Raw genomic sequence first — 26995 nt, 5'->3', positions numbered from 1 at the left:
GTGAGAGTGCTGACAAGACCGGACGGACAGACACACGGACGGACGGACAGACGGAAGGACGGACGGACGAACAGACGGAAGAACGAATGAACACTCGGTATTTCTACGTCCCCGCAATGCGTCGCGCGGAGGACAATATAAATGTCACTTTGAAGATGTAAATAAAGGCTGCGGAGTTTGGTCCATAGTCGTTCCTGAAACAGTTCATAATTTTACAATAATCATTGCTCCAAGATGGCCGACTTGGAGTTTGATGGTTACCCACTTCATGAAAGTGTATTTAACGATGATATACGACGGCTTTCACAATTATTACGGGTACATGATGTAGCACAGAAGGATGTTCATGGTATGGCATAATAATAATTTAGGTTTTTCATGATAATGTATTTCCATTGACATAACCGCACTCCATTGTTTACATCAGCATCATCACTGACACCAGAAATGATCTCCCTTGACCAGACGACAGTTTTGCATAATCATTCAGGGAACACAATCAAAACTTACATCTACAGTTAGATGTCAAATTGTATGATATAAGTTGTAAAGTCGAACTAGGTTTACAAATGTAGAATGACTGCATAATTTGTTTTAAAATATATACACATATATTTGTTCAAGGCTTAAACAGGTTCATTTTGTTGAATGCAAGGCTTTGTCACGAAAATTCTATCCTTGTTTTACGCCTATTGCAAGTAAAATGAAGGCCATGAGGAAACTTATTGTTGTTCTTTTTTTTTTTTTCAACGGTTAAATCTATTTCATGTATTTCATGTTTCTAATAAAAAAGCGCTCTGCAGTCATGAACATAATTACAGTTTTTGGAATTTAGCTGAATTTGTCTCGGAATAACCCTCTGACGTCAAGCAACAATCACTTTTTGATTATGATTATGATTATGTCAAACATTTTTGTCAAATTTTACGGGAACTTTTGTGATTTTAAGTTATGGCAGACAAATTTGCATACAACTGTAAATATGCTATTCCGAGGGGTTTGTTTGGCATTAGCAAAAGTCTAGGAAAATTGGTGGTTGACCGGTAATTTTTTCTATCAAGTCGACCTATTGTCCGTTGAAATTTTTTTGGACCAAAAAATATGTTCATACCATTATCGGTTCCCAACTTGATGATTTATATTTTCAAATCCCTGTCACCATGTATTTCAAACTTTTAATTGTTTAAGAAAGCTTATTTCCAACATTTTATTAGAATATCCTATCCAAAATAAGTATATTAAAAAAAATATCTATGGAGGAGAGAGTTAACAATGTGTTTAAAAATTTGGGAAATCAGTTTAGGCAATCTTGAATTATTGTATAAAATAGAAGTGTTGACAGACAGACAAACAGATGGACAAACAGGGTGATTACTATAGAACATCACTGACTAGTCAAAATGGCCCTGATAAACTTTGAGATTATGCAAAATTCAATGCATTATTTTTTTTAAACTCTTTCTTAATTCATTCATTCACAAGGCAATGAAATAAAATCTTAACAGGGCTCCTAAATAAGATAAGAAGGTATAATGTTGGCAAAATTTTCACATGAAAAGGATTATCATGATTCTTCGATTCTCTTTGAAGTCGTCTTGCTTATTGGACATATTGGGTCTTCACTTCATGGTGCTGTTTGCCATTTATAACATTCTGAAGTGCATTGACCCCTAATAAATCAATGTTGAGGTTACTTATACATTTACAAGTATCATTAAGGTTCATCATAACAATTGAACAAAAATGGCTGTGTTTACACGTTGAAATTTACTTTGAGTATGAGTCTATGACATAGTTGTGCAGTTAAAAAATTTCAAGGCCTAGCATCCCATAGATATTATAGGCAAATGCATTTTGTGTTTCAGAAAGATCAATTTTTTGGGGGATTTTGACTTTTTTGAGTTGTGTTTTTTCATCACTTCAGAAGATGGTAAAACATTGTAAAATAAACAAACACTCGAGTTATATTTGATACTGTTCTCTCATGAACACTGTTAAAATCATCATTTGTTGTGAAGCCATGGTAAATACCTCTTTTCCTTCTATTGTCCATATCAATCAATACAATACAGTACAATTCAGAGTTCCAGCTAGGATTTCAAAAGGGCAGGGAGCCAATCATGAAAAGGGCACTTTAGCACGCTGATTGATACATTTTTGTAATTCAAAAAGGGCATGTCAAACATTGTCTTTTACTATATACACAGCAGGGGCTTCAGCTAGGAGTTTTAGGGCTTTAGTCACTTTTACGCGAGATGAAAATTAACCTTATTTTGGGTACCAGTAAGGGACCAAGGATCTTTGAAGGTCTTAGGCATGCTACAAATGTAGGCAGTTATTGCATGATTTGACTGATGTGATGCTTAAATATTAAAGATTAAAACAAGGATCCGGACACCTAGTTCACAATTTCACTTCATTTATTTTCAGGGGACATTTCTGATAAAAAAAAATTGGGTTCCTCTTTTTTAAAACCAGGAATCAGAGCATAAATGAAATTGTAACTATTTCACTGCATAATCATTATCCCTGTAAAAGGTTTAAATCAATATTTGGAATTTGTTTTTATAAACTTGGAACTATTATATTGACTGTATATTTTAAATTTATCAAGAATAGATCAGTTAACTTTCTATTTTTAAACGAAATGAATACAGGAAGTGACAAGAGGATAATAAATTTAGAATGAATCCAGATTCATCTACTGATTGGTTCGTGTTTAACAAAAAGGCAGGAAATTGCCAATTTTTAAATCAAGCATGCGCAGTACAAGATTAAGAAAACACCTGTTTGACTCGTGAAAATATTTTTGATCATTTTGAATAAAGTTTCATTTTCATAATCGAAATTGTCGAAAGATTTTGATGAAAAGTTATGACAAAACTACGCAAATAGTGATCGTTTGAGAAATTTTGAAATAAAAATGCACACTGTCCGGGGAGAAATAATTTTGTTCAATTGACGAAACTACTAAAACATCTACATGTTTCATTGTCTATGGATAAATGAACTGCAAATTGTTGTCTTTTGAGAAATATTGAAATTGAAATGCCGACTGACAGATATTACTGGGAAAAATAATTATAATGGTCAATTATGAGGTTTATTAATTAACGGATTAGTGACCCATCCGATGGCAATAAGCGGATTACCTGTAATCACAACTTATAACACCTGCTGTAAAGGTTAATAAGCTGAGGGTCATAATCTTGTTAGAAACATGAAGACAGGTAGAATCATAGTATTTTCATCAAAATAATACAGCAATAAAGGCATGGACTTGCGAAAAAGAGCAGGGCGTCTGAAAAAGGGAAGAGCACAGGGCGCCAGAAAAAGGGCACAAGTCGGGAAAGGGCGGGCGGACCACCCTGTGAAAACAATCAAGCTGGAACACTGCAATTAATATCTGAAAGGACATCTCAAAGATTTTACCCAACTTAATGTTTACATTATGTACATCTTATGCAGGAATGGAAAAATATGACCATCAAAATCCAGGAAAGTGTTTAACTTTCTGAAACACAAAATGCATTTAACTTTTATATGTCTATCTAAAATTTTCAAGTTGCACAGGTTTGTCTGTACTTGGAGATAATTATGTGATGTTAATAGTCATTTTTGACAAATAGTTAAAATAATCCTAAAGAATCATACACTAAGTAAGGGAATATCATTCTTACCATTTAAAAAATAAAAATCCCTACCTACAATGTACCTATCCTATTTTTTATTTGTATGTAACTTGAACTACACTTTTTATTTGGCCTTATAAGGTATTTAATTTGTGCATGTAGTGATGGACAAGGTTCATACATTTGTATTTGACAGTTATAACTAATGAATTTAAAAAAAAATCACTATTTAATTTTTAAAGTGATCCAAACTGTTTCTAGGCATTTATACCTTTACACTAAATTACAGCTTTTTTTATGTTTCATTTTTTTCAGGAAACACACCATTACATCTTGCAGTGATTTTAGGACATAAAGGTATGCTTAATAATGTTGATACTAGAATATTAAAAATTTAAATTTGTATCATCCATCACATCTTTTGAGTATTTTGATTAGGCTCCGAAATTTTGAAATATAAACTGGCAACTGCAGTTTCTTCTATGGTTGTCTGGTGTGTCAGTCCACCATGTACACGGGATATCACCAAATTTGCTGACCCTGTGACCCTGATACTGGATTTTTAGGTTCCACTTATCATTATATGAAAATTCTAAACTTTTTGTTGTGGCTTTCAAGGTAAAAACCTACATTTATCATGTTTCTGATTTTTTTTTCAAAATGGTAATGTAAGCTCCAGGGATGATTAGAGCCCATTTTTGCTGGAGTTTATGAAAGTCCTCTCAAAAGTTTTTGATTGCAAAGCAAGTTTTTTGGAGAGGTCAGCATTGGAAAACAGTAAATATTGATTCTCAGTGCAACAGAAGTTTACATTAGCTGATTAGTATTCACAACAATTGAGCTAAAATGGGAAAAAATAGGAGGCATTGCAGAGTAGAAGAAAAAAATAAAGAGGACAGTCAAATGTTTTTTGGATGTGAATAACCACTTTACATTTTGTTGTAGAATGCATACATCTACTGCTGGCCCATGGCGCGCCTGTACGTGTCAAGAATGTACAAGGATGGACTCCATTAGCTGAAGCCATAAGTTATGGGGACAGACAAACAAGTAAGAGTTATGAGTATAGATTTATTGCACAAACCATGTCTTGCACATGATGATTCTATCAGATAAGGGGGAGTAACAAATGGAAAAGGACAATGTTCTTCTAAGAAATAAATTATCATAGGAGTAGCAGTTTTATGACTGCACTTTATTGTTTTCACAGTAAATGGAAAGTCTTTGTGTTGATGAACTAAATAACAAAACTTATTCCTTACAGCATGGTCAGGTCACCCTAACCAAGGTGCTTGGTTAGACCTGTAGTTGGTTGGTGAAGAATTTTGCTTATCAAATATATTTAAGGGTTATAAGGGCATTGTTTGGTTTTTGGGGTACATTTGTATTATAAAGAACTAGTCAAAATTTTATGTCAATAAATATGTTACCATCATAAATTCTGAGTACATCCATCTGCGCAAGTCTGACAGGCGGAAAACCCCAAATAAAAATATCATCCAATGAGAAGAGGGATGACCAAGCAGTGCCCGTATAACCATGCCTTTATATCATCCATTTAATTTCCACCTGCGCATCGAGACACACGTGTTACAACTTACAGAGAAGACTTTTAAGTTTTTTGTTTTTTGGATAGTGAATATTGTAGGTATCCCCATACCATTGTTTATTAATTATTGTTGTTATAATATTATATTTTATAAGTATTTAACTTCATACTTATTTAATTATGGAGTTTAATGCTTCCAGTCCTTTCGAGGCCATTACAGGTAATGATGTTTTTTTAGACGGTTCGTTACCCTTTACTGTTACCGCAACAACGGTAAGGCAGGGAACCCCTCCTATTAGTAGTCAACTAACTGACGTTTTTACTTCAGTGACTACTAAGACCGGTCAACAGACCCTCAATACAGGTTCTGTCGGTTATCATGGAGGTGTCCCTACCATTGCCACTGTTACGCACACTTTTTCTAGGCCAGTTGACACCACTGGGTCTATTTCATCCTACCCTGGTATTTCTATGGGTCTAAACTTACCTGGGTCTAGAGCGCCAGCGTCATACTGTGGCTTCACTTTACCTGCTTCGGCTAGTAACGCCATGTCTTGGTCTAGACCTCCTTGGTCTCAGGGTTATCCTTATTCAGGCTTTCCTGGTCAGGGGTTTCATGGTCAAGGGTATCCTGGTGAAGGGTTTCCTAATCAGGTTTTTCCCGGTCAGGTTCCTGGTCAGCCTTTCCCAGGTTTCTGGCCTTATTGTGGACCAATTACCACACCAGTTATTGTTCCTCAGAGTACTAAATCTAATCTGTCAGTTCCTGCTCCTCCTTTAGCAGTGTCAGCTAGTAGTTGTAGTAGTGTATCTGTACCTGCTGCTCTGCCTACCTCTTCTGTTAGGCATCAGTTTAATCAGGTTACTGACTCTGGCCCCTCTTTAGATGGGTTCAAGAGTATTCTGGACGACTTTCGTCAGTCTATTTCTTCTGAATTGACGTCTTTCTCCAACCGCCTGGGTACGCTAGAGAACATTGCCAATAAGTCAAATTTTCCAGTGATTTCACTCCTTCCAGATCATAATATTGGAAGTGACCCGGAGGACAGTGATGAGGAAGAACGCTTTTCGGTGGCCCCAGGCAGTCAGGAAGAAGGTTTTACTTCTGATGAAGAAGGTGATAATCCAGCTCAGGTCTCTCAGAATGTTTCTCAACCTTCTGTTCCTGTGTCTATCTCTTCTTCTGTTATTGGTCATTCTTCTACCAATTCCAGTAAGGATCCTGAGGCAGAAGATACTCCTTCTACTTTGAAGGATCTTAGAGATTCGGTTTATACCATTATGAGAGACGTCAACAAGGTACCATTTCAGTCTCCTCCCAGACCCAAGAGACTTACCTCTACTTTCGAGGCTTCATGTGGTCTGTCTATAGACAACGCTAAGTCACATACTAGTTTTCCACAATCCAACCATATCATATGTCTACTTCTCTGCAGATCATCAATGATGGGATTGTGGCTAATGAGTCCCAATTTTCTCAAGTGAGTGGTTTTGGGCTTGCCTCATTTACTGAGCAGTTCTGTTCTAAAGATTATGATATCTTTGATTCTACCTTGGGTAAATTGGTACTTAAATGTGACAAGGTTTTTTCATCTTCGATTGCTTCTAAACCTGCCGATGGACTGCGTCTTTTTTAGTCTGTTTGGTCCAAAACGGAGTACCTTCTCAGGAATGCCTCTCATGTTTTAGGCACTGCTGAACATTTTTTATCTGCAGTTGCTCCAGTACTTAAAGACTCTTCTCTTCCACCAGAGGTCAAGCCTTTTCTATTACAGGTGGACAAGGCTTTGGGTGCCTCTCAGTTGTTGATTATGGGTTCTATAGCCAACTGCACTTTATCCAAAAGAGCTGAAATTTTGGATAAAGCAAAGGTTTCGGATAATCTTAAGGATGCTTTAATTAAGTCTCCTTTAGATGATAAGATTTTTGGGTTGCCACTTAATGAAGTACAGAAGCATCTCAATCAAACCCCAGCTCCAGTGAAGGTGAATGTATCTCATTCTGGAAATAATTCTAAACGAGGTAGTTAAACTTCCGCTGGAGGCTCATCTTATAATTCTCAAGAGTAGAGGAGGAAAATGACTAATGATGGAGGTAATAAACCTAAGAAGTCGTCATTCCCTAAGTCTAAACCTAACAGTTTTAAGAGAGGTGGCAAGAGGGCCAATCCCTCTTCCTAGGAAGTTGCCCCCTCGTACGTTACTGTCAGAACCCAATCCAGAGATGTACTACAAAACTCCTCTTTCTCAATTGCCAGTAGGGGGGAGGTTAACTCATTTTCTAAAAAAATGGACAAGTATTACCTCAGATTGTTGGGTTTGTCAGTAATTCGAGGGGGGTTGACTCTTCAATTCAAAGAACAACCTCCTCTTTCTTCTGTTCCTATCCCACTGTCCAATACTCAAGATCCACAGAAGTTTCTTTTTCTGTCAACAGAAGTAGAGACTCTTTTGACAAAGAGGGCAGTGGAGGAAGTCCCTGTATCTTCAATAGATCCAGGTTTCTATTCTCGTCTCTTCCTTGTTTCGAAGAAGACAGGAGGAATGAGACCAGTCATTGATTTGTCTATCCTCAATTCTTACATTATTATTCCCCATTTCAAAATGGAGACCAATCGTTCAATCAGAGCTTCTATTCTTCCAGGTATGTGGACAACATCCCTGGATCTGACGGACGCTTATTTTCATGTTCCAGTTTGCCATTCATACCGCAAATTCCTTCGGTTTGTTTGGAACAAAAGGGTTTACCAATTCAGAGCTCTCCCTTCTGGTCTGTCAACTGCACCACTAGTCTTTACCAAACTCATGCAGGTAGCCATAGCTCACCTTCATTCACAGGCTATTCAGATTCATTCTTACCTGGACGACTCACTGATCAAGGAACTTTCTCCCGAGAAACTCTATCTCAATACCGATGTAGTCATCAGATTGCTTCTCTCTCTGGGGTTTCTCATCTCTTGGAAAAAGTCAGACCTTATTCCGTCTCAGGACTTTATTTTCCTAGGCGAACATTACCTTACTCATCAGTGCATAGTTCGACCTCCTCAGGAAAAGTTTCAGAATCTTTGTTCAAAAATTCATCTGTTTCTATCTCAAAAAACAGTTACTGCTGGCCAGTTTTCACAACTGCTAGGTCTCTTGAATTCACTAGCGGATGTTGTTCCACTTGGTCGCCTTCACATTCGACCTCTTCAATTTTATCTACATCAACATTGGCTCCCAGCTTCACAGGATTGGGAATTTCCAGTTCCAATCATTCATCAGGAATTGTATCCTCATTTGGTTTGGTGGACTTCCCAAGCAAACGTCTTGAGAGGCCAACTTCTGTCCTCTCCAGTTCCAAATCAGACTCTGTTCACAGATGCCTCCAACCTCGGTTGGGGAGCCTATCTGGAAGGTCTTTCAGTTTCAGGAGTGTGGACTCCAGATCTTTTGAAGGAACACATCAACATACTAGTAATGAAGGCAGTTCTTCTTGCACTGTCTCATTTTCAGTCCCTACTGCAGAACAAATCTCTTGTTCTAGCATCGGACAACACCACTGTGGTGGCTTTTTTGCGAAACCAAGGGGGAACTCATTGTTACGAGCTGTTCCTTTTAGCAAGAGAAATCCTCCTTCTTTGCAATCACCTTCATCTACAGATTGTAGTTCGTCATGTCCCAGGGAAACTCAATGTGTTAGCAGATGCTCTGTCCAGGACACTTACCCCAGTCAATACAGAGTGGGAACTTCTCCAATCAGTATTTCAGGCAATAACACTTCAGTGGGGGTCTCCTCATGTAGACCTGTTTGCAACAAGCCTCAATTACAAAGTTCAAGTGTTCATGTCTCCTGTTCCAGATCCGTAAGCTTACGCAGTAGACTGCATGAGTGTTCCTTGGGACGGAATGTTCACGTTACGCCTTCCCTCCGTTCAGATTTCTGTCAGAAGTTCTTCGGAAGATCTCAGCAGAGCAAGGGTTGATCATTCTTTTTGCTCCAGCTTGGCCCAAACAAGCCTGGTTTCCAGATCTTCTTCATCTGTCTTGTGCTCGTCCACTGGTTCTACCAGTACGACACAACCTTCTGTCCCAGTTCAAGGGCAAGATTCTTCATCTCAATCCAGAGAAGCTACATCTGTTCGCGTGGCTTCTCTCAGGGATAGCTTCAAGGAGAGAGGTTTTTCTGAATGCGCAGCCAGACATCTCTCCCGAGCAGTTAGAGATTCCACTAACATCGTCTGTGATGCCAAGTGGACTATCTTCAGTAGTTGGTGTAGTGAGAAGGAAATTGATCCTTTCCAAATTTCTGTACAGCAACTAGCAGACTTTCTGATCCACCTTTTTGAAAAGAAAGGATTATCTCCCTCTACAATTAAAGGCTATAGATCAGCTATTTCTAGGACGATTCAACTGTCTGGAGGTCCAGATTTTGGTAATAATGAATTCATTACTCTTTTAGTTAAGAATTTCACTCTTGAACGCCCTAGACAGAGAGTTTTAATCCCGTCTTGGAATTTGAGTGTAGTTTTATCAGCTTTAAAAACCCATCCTTTTGAACCTGCTGAAAAGGTTGAAATCAAGTTTTTATCGTATAAGTGTTGTTTTCTTCTTGCCTTGGCCTCTGGTAGAAGAAGAAGTGAAATTCATGCGTTTTCCACTGCTGATTACTGCCTTTGTTTTAATAGGGATAAGTCATCTGTTACTCTATTAACGGATCCAGCCTTTTTAGCCAAAAATCAAATTCCATGCAGAGGTTCAGAACCAATAGTGATTCCAGCCCTTCCTGATGATTCAAGTTCTAAAGTACTCTGTCAGATCCGAGTCTTACTTTTATATCTTCAGAGAACACGGAGTCTCCGCACCTCCTCAAATTCTAGGTTATTTATTCCTATTTACAAAGGAAAACAAGATTTGTCTGCTAAAACCATTTCAACTTGGATCTGTAAAACTATTCAATTAGCTTACAACTCTTCTAATGAAGAACTTCTGAATAGTATGCATGTTAAAGCCCATGATGTTAGAGCTATTTCTACCTCCTGGGCCCTTTTTAATAACGCTTCTTTAGAGGAAGTCTTATCTGCAGGTTTCTGGAAAACTGAAAATTCTTTCATTTCTCACTATCTGCAGTCTTTATCTACTCAAGCTCAGAGTTTGTACTCCTTAGGACCTTTAGTTTCCGCACAAAGAGTTGTTTTTCCTCCTGCATCTTCTGGTTCAGGGGATTCAGCTTTGCGTTAGATTCTATATTTTACTCAGAATTTATGATGGTAACGTATTTATTGACATAAAATTGTACATTTTTAAAGTAAAATGAGATTTTATTAAATAAATACTTACCATCATAAATTAAAGGTCCCTCCCAACCTCCCCTTCATCCCCTGTTTTTTTTCCTAGGGCTTCTTGCTTACTTAGGAAATTAAATGGATGATATAAAGGCATGGTTATACAGGCACTGCTTGGTCATCCCTCTTCTCATTGGATGATATTTTTATTTGGGGTTTTCCGCCTGTCAGACTTGCGCAGATGGATGTACTCAGAATTTATGATGGTAAGTATTTATTTAATAAAATCTTATTTTACTTTAAAAATCTACAATTTTGAACATTTGTTCTAATTAACTTATTAAGTTATATTTATCATTTATGTTTATTTTTAAAAGTACAGTGCAATTGAATTTTATGTATATAAAATCTATCCATTTATATTTTTGATTTAAAAAAATAACATTTTAAGTGCATATTTAGAAATCAGCAACTGATTCAAATACATGAAGATTTGAGAAGAGAATTGAAATGTTTTACCTGTCTACAGTAAATTCAGGTTTTAATGTATGCATGTATTATTGCAAATCTTCAACATGGACTATACATGCAATTGAGTATAATTAATAAAAACATCACATAAAAGATATTATTTTCTGTATCTTACAATATCTAAAATCTTACTTGAACATGTATATTTCAATACTCTGAAATGATAAAAAAATATTTCAATGTTTTGCAGTTGTCAGTTTGTTAAGAAAACTGAAGCAGCAATCAAAGGAAGCTCTTGAAGAAAGAAGACCTCAACTTATACAAGCTCTGAAAGATATAGGAGATTTTTATTTAGAACTTAAGTGGGACTTTCATAGCTGGGGTAATTTCATTCTCAGTTCAGATTATAAGCTATTGTGATTAAAGATACAATTTCAAAAAAGAACTTCTGTATTAAACTTTCACTTAAGCCAGTCAAGGTGTTTTGGTTGAGAACATAAACATAAATCATATTGAGCTGTCTGGGTATACAGAATAGAAAGAACTTATACAATACTGAAAAAAGCATCTATCAGTTACATCAGAAATAATATATTGTGAAAGCTATTTTCAGATCAACTTGGCATTCAGTTTATGAAGGTTTTGTTTGCTACAAATTTCATCCCATGTGTCCAATATATGCCAATTAAAAACAATGATTGTCTTTTCAAATAGAAAAGCACTATTCCCATTACATTTTGGAGATATACTAGTCAATATTATGTATATACACCATCAGAGTAATATTCAGAGTAATATATATATATACATGTTTCCTTATGGACCTTTAGTTTTAGATGTCAAATCACAAATCTAATCTCGCCGTGATATAGCCTTTTTGTGCTGATGCGGCGTAAAGCAATCACTAAACAATTAATCACAAATCTAATTATCTAACAAAACATCCGTTTTAAATGATTTGAAAGGCAATCTTAATCCACATATTCAAACAAATCAATAGTTTTTCTACAATCAACAAATAAAAGTATTTATTTTGTTTCTGGTATGTGATTGTTTTTTGTAGTGCCGCTTGTTTCCAGAATATTACCATCTGATGTATGTAAAATTCACAAATCTGGAGCTTGTCTACGGTAATGCAATACATTCTATTTTATACTTTTATGTCAATTCAGAACGGTTTTGATAAAATGTATTTACAACATGTACAAAGGTATATGAATTCCTCCATTTTTTTTTTCTCACTCTGTTAGGTATGGTTAAGGTTTATATCAATGGGACAACAATCCAACAATATACATATACATGTTTTAATCTTTTTTGACTCGCTTGCAACGAAAGTCGCAGTATGCGAGACTTAGGTAATACTATTTGGCGGCGGTGGCGTAAACCTTTTGTATAAAGCTTTATATTTCAGAAGGTAGAAGACCTGGATGCTTCATATCTTGTATGTAGATACCTTATGTTATGAGAAGTTTCTGTCAATCATATGTCCATTGTCCATGACCTCATTTTCATGGTTCACCGACTGCTTGAAAAAAAATTATAGTTCTTTTGTCATGTGAATTTCTCACTTATTATGAGTAATAGGATAACTATATTTGGTATTTGGGTTCCTTGCAACATCTACATGTCCGCCAGACAGGGTTCAACTGACCACAACCTCATTTCATGGATCAGTGATCAAGGTTAAAGTTAAGTGATTAAGTCCATTTCACAAATACTATAAGCAGTAGGTCAACTATATGTGGTGTATGGAATGATTGTAATGGGTACATGTCAGTCTGGCAGGTTTCATTTGACCTTGACCTCATTTTCATGGTTCATTGGTCAATGTTAAGTTTTTGTGTTTTGGTCTGTTTTTCAAGTAATATAAGCAATAGTTCAACTATATTTGGTGTATGGAATGATTGTAAGGTGTACATGTCTATCTGGCAGGTATCATCTGACCTTGACCTCATTTTCATGGTCAATGTTAAGTTTTTGTGTTTTGGTCTGTTTTTCAAATACTTACAGTAATTGGTCAGCTATATTTGGTGTATGTAATAACTGTAAGGTGTACATGTCTGTCTGGCAGGTATAATCTGACCTTGACCCCATTTTCATGGTTCATTTGTCAATAATGTTAAGTTTTTGTGTTTTGGTCTGTTTTTCAATTACCATAAGCAATAGGTCAAGTGTATTGGGTGTTTAAAAAAATTGTAAGGTGTATATGTCTGTCTGACAGGATTTATCTGACCTTGACCTCATTCTCGTAGATCTTTAAAAATGTTAAGTTTATGTGATACTATGGTGATATCTTTAAGACTTTCAACATAAAATCAATGGTCAGTACAGCTGGCAAGACATTTCATCGTGTATACGCTTGTTTATTAAAGTACACATAAAAAGATCACCATTTGGTCTTTCAAGTCTGTCAGACAAGTTCTTAAATTATAAAGCAAGCTCTCAATTCTTTAATACTTTACAAGTTGGTGATTTTAATAGAGAGGACCTAGATATGACAAGATCGTCAGTTTCCTAAAAACAGTAGAACAGTAAGACAAAACAATTAGTGAAGAATTAATTACTTTAATGAGGCAAATACTCATATGTCACAGTCAAACTAGTTTACTGAGTGATAATATGCTTCTTGTATAATCTCATGCAGAGGTAGAACAAAATTATGATACAGTTAACTTTAAATATAAACAACAAAAATCAATCCAGCAAAGTCCTTTACAATTTTATTATATAAGAATAACAAGAAAAATTCTACTTGTTAATAGAAAGCACTGTACAATGATGTTCAATGTATTATAATGATTATGAGCATTTAGATTTTAAAAACAAGATTGAAGTACCTTCCATTTTGGTTATGTATTTTTTGCATGTGTACTTGTCTAACAAAGGTTAGCACATGTATATATAATGTAAATGTAATTAAAGAAAAGATCAATAAAAGGAAATATGGGATGTCAATGAGGCTGCATTCCATAACTCAAATAAAAGGTCATCTAGAATGTCAACAGTTGTAAACAATACCCAGGTGTCAATCTCTCAATTGCACTGAATCTTTAAAAAGTAGTGAATAAATTGAATATCTACGATCTATATTGATACATTAAAAAAAAACATTAAGATATAACATAAGAAAACACAGTTATAGATAAGCTTTGTTAGAATTAAAACAAAATCGTCAGCTTGTGCTTAGGTTGAAAACAAAATGATCACTTTGGTTTTATATTAAGTGTTCTACTGTAACAGTGGTATATTTCCATTTCAGATTGGATACTACATTAGTAGATTTTGAAGTGTTCTACTGTAACAGTGGTATATTTCCATTTCAGATTGGATACTACATTAGTAGATTTTGAAGTGTTCTACTGTAACAGTGGTATATTTCCATTTCAGATTGGATACTACATTAGTAGATTTTGAAGTGTTCTACTGTAACAGTGGTATATTTTCATTTCAGATTGGAAACTACATTAGTAGATTTTAAGTTTTCTACTGTAACAGTGGTATATTTCCATTTCAATTTTCATTTCAGATTGGATACTACTTTAGTAGATTTTAAGTTTTCTACTATAACAGTGGTACATTTTCATTTTAGATTGGATACTAAATTAGTAGATTTTAAGTGTTCTACTATAACCAGGGCTCACGCTACCAGGCGACTAGGGCGAAGAAGTCGCTTTCCCGTCCGTCACTTCGCTTTGCCCGACCCTCAAAAGCGAAAACAAGTCGCCCTGTTGTTTACGATACTCGCTTTCAGTCACTTTCGTCATTGGCAATATTCAATTTTTACCAAGTCGATGAAACAGCAATTTTTCATTTTAAAATAAAGAAATTCAAGGCATAAACGATTTATTTTCTTCAGAAAAGAGGTTAAAGCATTGATTTTAAAGTTGGTGGCATGTTATTTCATAAAAACAATTGTTTATCACTTCCGGTACTTGTTACTCGGAGAGCGTACATCAAATCATTCTAACTTTCGGCAAAATAAGTTGTTACTTCATGAGAACTTGATGAAATTTGCCTAAAGTAAATTTGTTATCCATGTATTGCATTAAAAACGTCATATTCCTTTCCAAATAGAGTGTCAAACATCGTTTATTTTTGTAAATTTTTCTTCGTCCGCCATTTAAATTATTGGGCATATTATTGTACAACTACGGATCGGAGTCGGGATTTCATCGGAAACGGACAGGCTATGACTGAAATCCGGATTCTTACGATAATGACTACGGACGCATGAATGGCACTGCTGACAGACAAAAATTGATCCCAAAAGGAAAAATTACGCATTCCACATGCATTAACATACTTTTGGTTAGATCTTCTTGATTAATGTATATATTTCCATGTATATGCATTGTTTCAATTTATAAGTTAAAGTTGCTCAATTCAGAAACTATTACACTAATATAGTTATATAATGTCCAAGCTTAACTGTTAAAATTATATATCTTTTTAATGAGAAATACTTAGTTTCATGAACATGATAACAGAGTAGGTTTTTAATTGATATAACAACTTTCTTTTCCTTTTTGATATAAAAAAAAAATCTTTTTTATTATTATTGCCAGATATTTAATTGTTTTTTCTGACAAGAGGACTCATATGATTGTGCAACTAGATATGATGAAATTAAACAACTTTAAATTTGAGCAGTTACTTTAATTGTATACCCAGGTACAAATTGAACAATATAAAAAAAAATAAGAAACATATGACCCTTAATGTATTATAGTAAAAACCAAACATTGTAGCGCCGTGAGTGAACAAGCACTTCTCTTTCAAATCTCACCACTTCTCTCTCTCAATTTCAAAAAGAGAAGTCACTTCTCCCTATGATTCTGAAGTAGTGTGAGCCCTGATAACATTGGTATATTTTGATTTCAGATTGGATACTACATTAGTAGATTTTAAGTGTTCTACTATAACAGTGGTATATTTACATTTCAGATTGGATACTACATTAGTAGATTTTAATGGTATGCACTGGGAAAGAGGGGACATAACTTTTGTATTCAATGGTGATATGCCTCCAGAGAAATGTCTCACAGTCATGGATAACAAAACTAAAGTTTATCAAAGAATAAAATATGAGGTTAGAAGTGTTTTGTCTTCTGCCCTAAAGCTAAAAAAAATATTGAGTACTATTATCATACTCAGACTCAGAATTCGACCAATCAAAATAATATATCTTGTTTTTAGAGCACACATTTTGTACTCTGAGTACTGAGTAAAGTTTAATGACTGTGAGCCCTGATTCTGTTATAGTTTGTACAGTCTTCATGAACAAACTTTGACATACAAGCTGGAAAATAGTCTCATAAAATTTCTTTAGATTTATATGGCTTGAGAATCTTCTTTTAAGGAAAATTACACTGGCCTGGCCTATAGGACTTGTAGTCAATGGTGAAGACTGTTCTAGTAGTATCTTTTGCTATAAAAAAAAACTTATTTATAATTCCGATCGACTGATGTCACTAAATTAGCTGTGCAAATGAACAAAAGGAAATACAATATTATGGTGATAGAGTAATCAGTTGGTATCTGTGTTGTTTAAGTTTAAAAGCATGCATTTCAAAAACTTGAGAGATTTTTGGTGGAAAGCATGCTTCTAGTTTAGAAAATTGAATTCCTCTGATAAATTTTGGACTAGGTCAAATATTTCTGTGTGTACAATGTTGGCAAACAAGTGAAACAAATGGTCATGTCGAGCAGTAACATTACATAAACAAGTGAAACAAATGGTCATGTCGAGCAGTAACATCACATAAACAAGTGAAACAAATGGTCATGTCGAGCAGTAACATCACATAAACAAGTGAAACAAATGGTCATGTCGAGCAGTAACATTACATAAACAAGTGAAACAAATGGTCATGTCGAGCAGTAACATCACATAAACAAGTGAAACAAATGGTCATGTCGAGCAGTAACATTACATAAACAAGTGAAATAAATGGTCATGTCGAGCAGTAACATTACATAAACAAGTGAAATAAATGGTCATGTCGAGCAGTAACATTACATAAACAAGTGAAACAAATTGTCATGTCGAGCAGTAACATTACATTTCATGTCGAGCAGTAACATTACATTTCATGCTGTACTGTGGATTCATTTATTTTCGTGGGTATCAATTTTTGTGGATTGAGGAAAACTTGCATTTTCATGGATATTTGATTTCATGGTTTGGCCAAGTCCGCAAACAACCTAATAGAAAATGTGCCTTTCTTTGATTGTTTAAATATATGGCTCACCCGTACCCACGAAATCCATGGAAATTGGTATCCAACGAATTACAATGAATCCACAGTATCTTCCTTATTAAATATTTTCGGTCTTCTAAATGAGGGCTGTTCCAGAATTAATTGTATAAGGGGGTCAGAAGGCACTTCATTTAAGATTTGATGGGTGGCAGTTATATTTTGAATGATAGCTTTAACCATTATAGAAGAAAATCAATTTTTTTTTTTTTTTACATGAAGGGTAAAATTCAAATTCAAATTCCACCACCCCTAAATCCCACCCCTACCCCATACATTTATTTCCAGAACGGTCCTGGTCCATTCACATCAATTTTTGTATAGATTTAAACATGAAGTAAGTGCATTTTGTTATTGTGGTTATATCTATATTCTAGGAAACAGAACAGGAGGTTGAAGATGAAGTAGATATATTGATGAGTAGTGATATAATGGCAGCTCAGATGTCCACTAAAAATATCACCTTCTCTCGTTCACAAAGTGGATGGCTTTTCAGGGAAGACAAAACAGTAAGGAAATCCATTTGTCAAAATGAAATATTAACATGATATATGGTCAAATATTTTCATCCTGTTTTGATAATCCACAAAAAATTGTTCATTTATATATATAATTACAAATTCAGTGAACAATGAGAAAATTTTGTAACCAGTCAAGACCTGCAAAAAGTATTCATGATATAAACTATTTAAATGGATATCTTTATAAGGGGTGTAGCATGAACATAAACTCATCGTAGATGCCAGGCATAAAATTTGTTATGTCAGATGCACGTTTTGTCTATGATAGACTCATCAGTGATGCTCGAATCGTAAAAGTTAAAAAGGCCAAATAAAGCAGGTATACACCACCATTTGAATTAATTCTGCCAGGCATGTCTCCTTTCAAAGTTTCAATAAAAACTCGCCCTTATGAGCTCCTTAAAGTTAGCTGATTTATCGTATTTTCTTTTCTATTTTACAATTGTTTGCTCAGTAAAAACATACAATGCATGATAAAGGTTTGATCTTCATTAAATTTTACCCAAAGAAGGAGGTAGTCTGCCTAAAACTCTTTCAAAGGGTTAACATATATTTGTATAATAACTTGACTGTGCAAGTTTTATGATGTTTTTATGTTGTAGGAAATGGTTGGTGAATTTGAAGCAGATTTTTTCAATGTACATGGACTTAATTTAGAATCAAAGAAGAGGTATGGTGTTATTTTTTTGTAAAACATATCCTTATGTCACCCAACTTCAGGCCTTGAGATATCTTCAACATTCTTTGTTTCTGAAATATGCTAAAAGCAAAAGTTTTAGTTTTGGGGTTTCTTACTTAAAAATAGATAACCTTTTCTGTAGAAACAATACTTGAGTACAAAAAAGGAGATTTAATCTTTTTGTCAAATGATTCAAAAATGAGAATCCAACACTTAAATATTGTCTCATAGGTGTTTGATTAATTTAAGAAAATAGTAATTATATGCCAAATTTGCTTGTCACTTTTCTTGTTACCATTAGGAGAGAGCATTTATCCCCAGAAGATATACAGAAAAACAAAGCAATAATGGAGAGTCTAAGTAAAGGAACCTGGGACAATTGTGAGGTAAGCAGTATATCCAACAGGCATCTGTAGATGTTAGGGATGCATCAAATATTTAAGAAATAATTGATGTAAGCCAAAGATTTGTTGGACATTGACACATAGCCTGGGCCGTGATATTCAAATTTTATCCTGAGCGTTAGGTAAGATTGCCGTGGGTATGGCTGTTCTAATTTACTCCCCTGTAAGATAAAAGCTACAAATTTCAAATAAATCTAAGTCTTGCATGAATTATTTCTTAAATAACCACTAGAAAAAATGTGTTAAATCCTTATAAATCTTAACCCAAACATTGTTTTTTCGTTGGCTACTATTTATTTCAAATCCACAGTTGACATATCGTAACTAAGGAGTGAGCAGCCATGTTGACTTGCTGAAATCCACAAATGTGCGAATAATGCAATAGAATAGAAAAAAAACCTACCTCCAAACTCCATTTTAATGCGATATAATCAGAAATTAGAGCATATACGTAACGGAAAACCTTCAGCTTGAGAGTTTTCATTCGTATGACGTCATGTTATGACATGACGTTAATCCGCCAAGATAATTCATGAAATGTTGTGGAATTTTATTTTATTTTGATTTTATACATTTTTTTAAGCTCCTGTGCATTAATTCTTTTTGTTATGCATTAAAATAGATATAACGGTTCTGTAGTTTCTTTTTCAATTTCAATTTGAACGCAACGAAATCGACATAGTGTTTGCACATAGGTTACGACACATGTGGATTTATGTGGGAGGTAAATAGTAACAGCCATCAATATGTATATCTATGAGTCTGCGCTAAGTATAGATATATCGAGAATATATCACGCTGTTGATTACAAAGCGAAAGAAGCATGTCATATTAGAATCTTCAATTAAATTGTGATAACTGTGAATACATTTATTTACTCTATTTATGACCTTCAAGTTTTATCTAAGTTGTAAAGGTTTTGAATACTCATAACATGTTGAAGGACAATATTTGAGTAAAAATTATTATTCCATGTAAATTAGTGATACTTGAGATTCAAGAAATTAATTTCTAAGGATCCTTGTCTGGCACACTATATTTATACAATAACTAATCCAAGAATTCAAATATAGAAAAATATTCTACAAGTTATTGAACAAGACATTAATTCACAAATTCATGTAAGGCATGAATTAATTATCAATCTCTTGTTGAATATTTTTTCAATTTTTGGAATTCTTGGATAAGTTATCCTTTTTATTACATTGAACATGGACTTTTTAAAGGAAATTAAGTAGAAAATGCAAGGAACTATGTCTTTTTCTTTGTATTCTTAATTCATTTTGATGCATTGAATGTATTGTCAACAACCATTGTTGTATGACATTGGAGGAGTTGAATTATAGGTTTTTACTTTACTTGGAAATCATGGTATTTCATTGCAACCAATGTTATTGTTTAGTCACACACTTATGTTATAAATTCTTTGTTTGTATATTTACTAGTTTGACCGGAGGCCATCATTAGAACCCCCACCCAAACCTAGTATATCATGGACTGATTATGCATCAGCACAACCAGGAAAACATGTCTGTCTAGGTAGACAGTATATATCTAAAGAAAGCCCAAAGTCTTTCAAAGCTACAGTGGCTGTGGTGAGTCTTACAAAGTATTAGTCATTACTGGGAATCTAAATTGATACAGATTTATTGGATAAACGTTGATGAGAGAGTCATCCAACAACACTATAAACAGATAATATCTTCCAAAGGTCAACTTGGGGGCCTCGGTGGCCGAGTGGTCTAAGTAGTTACTACTGTAATCACTAGCCAGTCAACACGGAGGTTGCGAGTTCGAACCCCGCTCGTGCAGGTGCACTCAACTCCAACCTTAATTGACTAGGATTGTCAGTTTTCCTATTGAAGGTCTGTGGTTTTCTCTGGGCACTCCAGCTTCCTCCACCAATAAAAACTGGCCGCCACGAAATAGCCCAAATGTGGCGCTTAAAAGTGGTGTTAAAACACCAACAATCAATCAATCCAAAGGTCAACTTTCAAAGATGAGTAGGTCATCACTACATGCAGTAAAAAATTTTATTATTATTTGACACGTTGTGTGATTATTAAAAAAGGCAGACCAAGTAAGGCACATAGACAATAAACGAAAGTGAACCAACACCTGGTAAATCTTCAATAAGATAGAAAATAATTTTAGGAAAATGCTCTTAAGAAAAATTAACTATGCTGTTTCCTTTGTTGCAGCAGAAGAACCCCATCACATACCCATATAATTATTAATGTTATACTAAAATTTTGTAGAAAAGTACAGTTTGATGCTTATCATATATGTCCTGGCATCTTATTTATGATACAAAAATGTTTGTTTCATTGGCATGTAAAAATTATGCATCACAAATTTTGTATGAAGCACATAAAAGTATGATCATCACACCCAATGAAGCTATAAAAAGATGCATTCAATTGTCATAATTACATTTCAAAGTTTATAAATACAAAAATCGTTAGAGAAATGGACTATTTTGCCAATATTGGTTTGAAAAATTTCTAAGCACTCACCCTGTTAATTTATCATCCAAGCAATCTCATCGAAGCATGCAGGATTTTATTTTTCTTTGTGATTAAAATCAATGTTTAGTTTTAATGTTTGCCAAGATTTCATAAACATATATTATGTTTTCATCTCTGTACATTTCATTTGATTATGCCACATCAGATTTAGTGAGAGATACTCAAGCCCTATCTCAGTAAGATTTTTTTCAATTTCATATTTATTTTTTACCTTTTTAAATAATTCTTTTTAATCCACAGCAAAATTTTTATAAAAATCAAAAACATTTAAAAAAGAAAATTTTACTTCCTCTTGTTGAATTTTATCTTATGTGGCCTTCAAGGTTTTGTTATTTAATGTATTCATTTTTATCTTATAGAGCAAGAATTTTCCAATGAACGTTCATGCGTAAGTGATCAGAAATTATGTTTTATGTCTTGCAAGATCAGAGCATACATTGTAGTCATTATCAACAACAAAATAAAGTTTTCAGATTTTTATAGATATGTAAAATATGGCTTGTACTTTTTACGGTAAAAATAACCTTCAAATATCCATGTTTAATATTCTGTAAAAGTTTTATTTTCGTGTTCTTATTTCAGAACAGCAATATAATATTTAACACATTTCTGTCATAGTACCAGATTGAAATGTTCTTCATTAATTCATATATGGTATTGGCAGTGGAATAGGTCTCTCCCCTACAGCAAATAGAATAAATAGAAACCAAAAAACTTTGAACAAATTGTACTGTTGAAAAGGAAAAAAACTACAGTTGTAAAAAATAATCAGAAAATCTTTTGAAATTGTATTAAAATGCTACCATTCCAAGCAACCATTAATTTGTAAAAATTTATTTTGTTCACATCAGATGCACAACTTCAAAAATGGAACTTTTTCCTAAGTAATCATTATGATAGAATTTTTTTAATTTTGCAGCTTATTAGATGTCTTGGAAGTTGTTGCTCCTTTTAAACAGTTCCAAAAATTGAGAGACTTTATGACATCAAAATTACCAGATGGATTCCCAGTACAAATTGGTAAGATAAGAAGATTTGTATATATTAGGGATTGTTTTGAATACATTTCAGTATTTGTAATAGAAGTTGATGTTGAGATTATGTGTAATAAAAAAAAAATTATATATATAGTTTTAATACAATAATACAGGCATGTGTTTTATTTTGTGAAAGTTAAAAGTAACTAGGCAGATAACCTAGGTTCTACACCACAATGTTCATTTCTGAGGGGACATTCACTATAATAATCACTTTTATATTGTCACAATATTTACATTTTAAGATTTATTTTATCGTTGTGCTTAAAATAAAATATTGAAACTATCAAAAGAAGAATTGCAATAATCAAAAAAAGGGTTTACGACAAGACACACAATCCTTGTTTAATGTATTATGAAATTTTATGAAGAGTTTTTTTTTTTAACCAGGGTAGTTCTAATGATTGTATTATTTCTTATTGACAATATAATGTTTTGGTTTTGTAGAAATCCCAGTGTTTCCTACAGTGACAGCTACTGTAACGTTCCAGCACTTCTCATGGCGAGAGAACTTAAATCCTAACTTATTTACCATTCCTTTCCAATACCGAGAAGATCCAAAAAGATTCCCCGACTTATGACTCATCTGGAAGGACATTAGTATCATCCATATCTTAATGAGCCTTCGTAGTCTCCAAGATGATATTGTAGGAATGGAAATCCCCTTAACTAATTTAGGAAACTCTAGTACAGAAATGACTCTCATTCTCTAGTTATGGAAATCCCATGACTTATTTAGGATACTTCAAACATAAAAGACTTTTATCTTCTCGTCCTTGGAAAATTAACTTAGAAAAATGCACAGAATAAAAACTCATCCTCTAGTAATGGAAATCCCCATGATTACTTGAGAAAACTTCAAAAATAAAGACAATTTTCTTCTTGTCATGGAAATTTCCTAAATTAAGTTAGAAAATACAGCATAGACACTTATCCTCTAGTCATTGTAGACAGATTTTAGTGATTAAACAGATTTGTGATTCTTGACAATCTGATATTTTTGTTATGCAACATTTGGCAGGTTTAACTATTTAATGTATATATGATATGGTTATATATGTGTTGTTAGCATCTTTTTCTCAAGTTGTTTTAATTAACAGAAAACAGTTGATTCATTATTAATAATGAAAGTATATTATTATATTCAATACAGACAAAACAAGTATTTTTGATCTGAGAAAATATATCTGTTATATAGTAAAAATATGAATTGTGAGTTTTTGTGTAGAGTTTATCAATCTGTACAGAAAAAATATTATTAGATAGATTTTAGATTTATAGGGGGAAGGTAATTGACTTTACAATGAAAGCTGAAAGTATCTATGTTCTTGGTTGAAATTAAAAAGATTTGTAATTCAGTTGTACAATGGTTGAAGTGTCAGGATATCATAAAAATAAAAATGTAAACTTCATATAACAAATTGAAGTAGGTAATTGACAATTATGTTTCTGTACCCATTTCATCTAATGCGTTGTGACTCCACTGATTTAGGTAAAACAGATATTTTCTTGTTTTAATTAAATATATATATAATAAATAAAAAAAAGTTGCCTGTCATTGACGAGCTAGTAGATTATGGATACCATTTTTTGGAAGAAACTACTAATTCATTGTTTCACTTTAATATACTCCAAATACAGAAAAGATTTTTCATAAAGAAATGTTATAATTTAGAATTTTCATGTTATACATCCTTTATAATGATAAATGTGACTGGATGAATATCAGAATAATTCAACTACCCATTTAAAATGACTTGTTGTATTGTATCACTGGAATGACAAGAATTCCATGTGCATTTGGTTGATCTGCAATAATAAATGTGAGCATGAAATTTTGAATTAACAGAACAAAATTTTCAATAAATATGACATTTTTAAAATAAGTCATAAAAAGCTGATAATATGTCCATTACAATCCTACACTATTTTGAAAATTTATGAGGAGTCAACTTTTGTTGGGTTTCCAAATTTTTTCCTACATACCACAGATTTTTAAATTCATTTATTCATACATGTACCTAAGAACATAGATTTTCAAATTCATTTATACATACCACAGGGCACCTAATTTCAAATGTATTTAGACATACCACAGAACACTGACTTTCAAATGTATTTATACATACCCTAGAACACTGATTTTCCTTAGCATTTATTATACTTTTGTATGGTTATATTGATTTGTTAACTAAAAATTCAATGGTCATTGTTGTAATTATATTAGATATTTGAATTGCTTTTTTTTTCCTTTAAGAATCCTGTTGGTTTTTGTCGAGCCTTCGACTTTTGTCGAAAAAGCGAGACATAGCGATCCTACATTCCGTCGTCGTCGGCGGCGTCCACAAATATTCACTCTGTGGTTAAAGTTTTTGAAATTTTAATAACTTTCTTAAACTATCCTGGATTTCTACCAAACTTGGAAAGAAGCTTGTTTATGATCATAAGATAGTATCCAGAAGTAAATTTTGTAAAAAAAAAAATCCATTTTTTTCGTATTTTACTTATAAATGTACTTAGTTTTTCTGCCAGTTAACATTACATTCACTCTGTGGTTAAAGTTTTTAAAATTTTAAAAACTTTCTTAAACTATCCTCTATTTGTACCAAACTTGGACAGAAGCTTGTTTATGATCATAAGATAGTATCCAGAAGTAAAATTTGTAAAAAAAAATCCAGTTTATCCGTATTTAACTTATAAATGGACTTAGTTTTTCTGCCAGTTTACATTACATTCACTCTGTGGTTAAAGTTTTTTTAAATTTTAACAACTTTCTTAAACTATCCTGGATTTTTACCAAACTTGGACAGAAGCTTGTTTATGATTAAAAGCTAGTATCTAGAAGGAAAATTTGTTAAAATTTTGTTCCATTTTTTCCGTTTTTTACTTATAAATGGACTTTGTTTTTCTTCCATTTAACATTACATACAGTCTGCAGTTTAAGTTTTTAAAACATTTATTAGATTCATAAACTATCCTGGATTTTTACCAAACTTGGACAGAAGCTACTTACAATCAAAAGATAGTATAGAGAGGAATATTTTTATTAATTTTTTTCCTCATTTTTGTTGAGCCTGCGATTAACAGCAAAAGTAGGCGAGACACTGGGTTCCGCGGAACCCTTACGAATTTTTTGTATTCACTTTACCAAACAAAATGACTATATTATGGTGAATTTGTCAACATGTTTAATAACAAAAGACATCTTTACCAAACTAAATGGTAACAAATATCTTGTATGGTTGTAATGTTATTGTATTACAGATATTTTTTTCTCAATTTGAGTCCATATTTAATTCATAATGTATATTTGTTATTATCCTCTATATTCTTCTTTAAACGGGCTAATCCAGAAAAAAAGGGGGGTGGACTCCATTTTTATTATTCGATACCACCTCATGGAATTTTAACCATTTTTTATACGACCGCAAAAAAATTTTGTGGTCATATATTGGTATGACGTTGGCGTCGTCTTAGTTTAAGTGAATGGATCTCTATGAAATTTTACCATAAGGTTCAATACCACAAAAGGAAGGTTGGGATTGATTTTGGGGGTTATGGTATTAACAGTTAAGGAAAAAGGGGCCAAAAATAAGCATTTTTGTAACTTCCAGACATAACTTGTGTGTTAGTGTATGGATCTCTCTGACATTGTACCATAAGGTTCCATATCACAAAGGGAATGCTGGGATTGATTTGGGGAGTAATTGCCTCAAAATTTTAGGAATAAGGGGCAAAAAAAGGGGCAAAAAACAAGCATTTTTCTAGTTTCATGATAATAACTTGTGTGTAAGTGTATGGATCTTTCTGAAATTGTACTAAAAGGTTCCATATCACAAAAGGAAAGCTGGAATTGAGTTTAGGGGTAATTGCACAAAACGTTTAGGAATAAGGGGCCAAAAATAAGCATTTTTCTAGTTTCCAGACAATAACTTGTGTTCAAGTGTATGAATCTCTCTGAAATTGTACTGCAAGGTACCATACCTCAAAGGGAAGGCTGGGATTGATTTTGGGGGTAATTGCCTCAAAATTTTAGGAATAAGGGGCCAAAAAGGGGCAAAAAACAAGCATTTTTCTAGTTTCAGGACAATAACTTGTGTGTAAGTGTATGGATCTTTATGGAATTGTACTACAAGGTTCCATATCACAAAGGGAAAGCTGGGTTTGAGTTTGGGGGTAATTGCCCTAAACGTTTAGGAATTTGGGGCCAAAAAGGGGCCTAAAAACAAGCATTTTTCTAGAATCCAGACAATAACTTGTGGTCAAGTGTATGGATCTCTCTGAAATTGAACTGCAGGGTACCATACCACAAAGGGAAGGCTGGGATTGAGTTTGGGGGTGATGAATCATACGGGGGTTCAAAAAATTTGGGGGAGGGATTTTTGTTTTTTTTTTAAATTTTCCATTTTAAATTAGTTATTTCTGATTTATATATAAAAGCAAATAATAATGATATGGTTTGAATAGGTAAATTAAAAAGTTTTAAGTTCTTAGACCACATTCATTCTGTGTCAGAAACCTATGCTGTGTCAAATATTTAATCACAATCCAAATTCAGTGCTGTATCAAGCTTGAATGTTGTGTCCATACTTGCCCCAACTGTTCAGGGTTCGACCTCTGCGGTCGTATAAAGCTGCGCCCAGCGGAGCAT

The 26995-nt window shown here is 33.6% G+C and overlaps 1 protein-coding gene across 1 annotated transcript; it reads left to right on the top strand.

The window, feature by feature from the left end:
* Nucleotides 1-232: 232 nt before the first annotated feature.
* LOC127727064 (ankyrin repeat domain-containing protein 13C-like) lies at nt 233-24611 on the top strand. Its single transcript, XM_052234480.1, has 13 exons — nt 233-349; nt 3948-3989; nt 4578-4682; nt 11166-11297; nt 11979-12045; nt 15863-16007; nt 17553-17684; nt 18299-18366; nt 18677-18761; nt 20225-20374; nt 21667-21695; nt 22227-22327; nt 22792-24611. Exons 1-13 carry the CDS (start codon nt 235-237, stop codon nt 22923-22925), a joined length of 1305 nt encoding a protein of 434 aa, XP_052090440.1. The 5' UTR covers nt 233-234; the 3' UTR covers nt 22926-24611.
* Nucleotides 24612-26995: the final 2384 nt, after the last annotated feature.

Source organism: Mytilus californianus, unplaced genomic scaffold (genome assembly GCF_021869535.1).
Source record: "Mytilus californianus isolate M0D057914Y unplaced genomic scaffold, xbMytCali1.0.p SCAF_19, whole genome shotgun sequence".
Taxonomy (NCBI): Eukaryota; Metazoa; Mollusca; class Bivalvia; order Mytilida; family Mytilidae; genus Mytilus; species Mytilus californianus.
The sequence above is the reverse complement of the archived record's forward strand: the minus strand, read 5'-3'. Positions and strand labels throughout refer to the sequence as shown.

Excerpts from the sequence above, each read along its gene's own strand:
- LOC127727064 (XM_052234480.1), top strand. The coding sequence starts at position 235 with ATGGCCGACTTGGAGTTTGATGGTTACCCACTTCATGAAAGTGTATTT. Across the intron at positions 4,683-11,165 it reads TTATGGGGACAGACAAACAA|TTGTCAGTTTGTTAAGAAAA; the intron begins GTAAGAGTTATG and ends AATGTTTTGCAG. Across the intron at positions 22,328-22,791 it reads TGGATTCCCAGTACAAATTG|AAATCCCAGTGTTTCCTACA; the intron begins GTAAGATAAGAA and ends TTGGTTTTGTAG.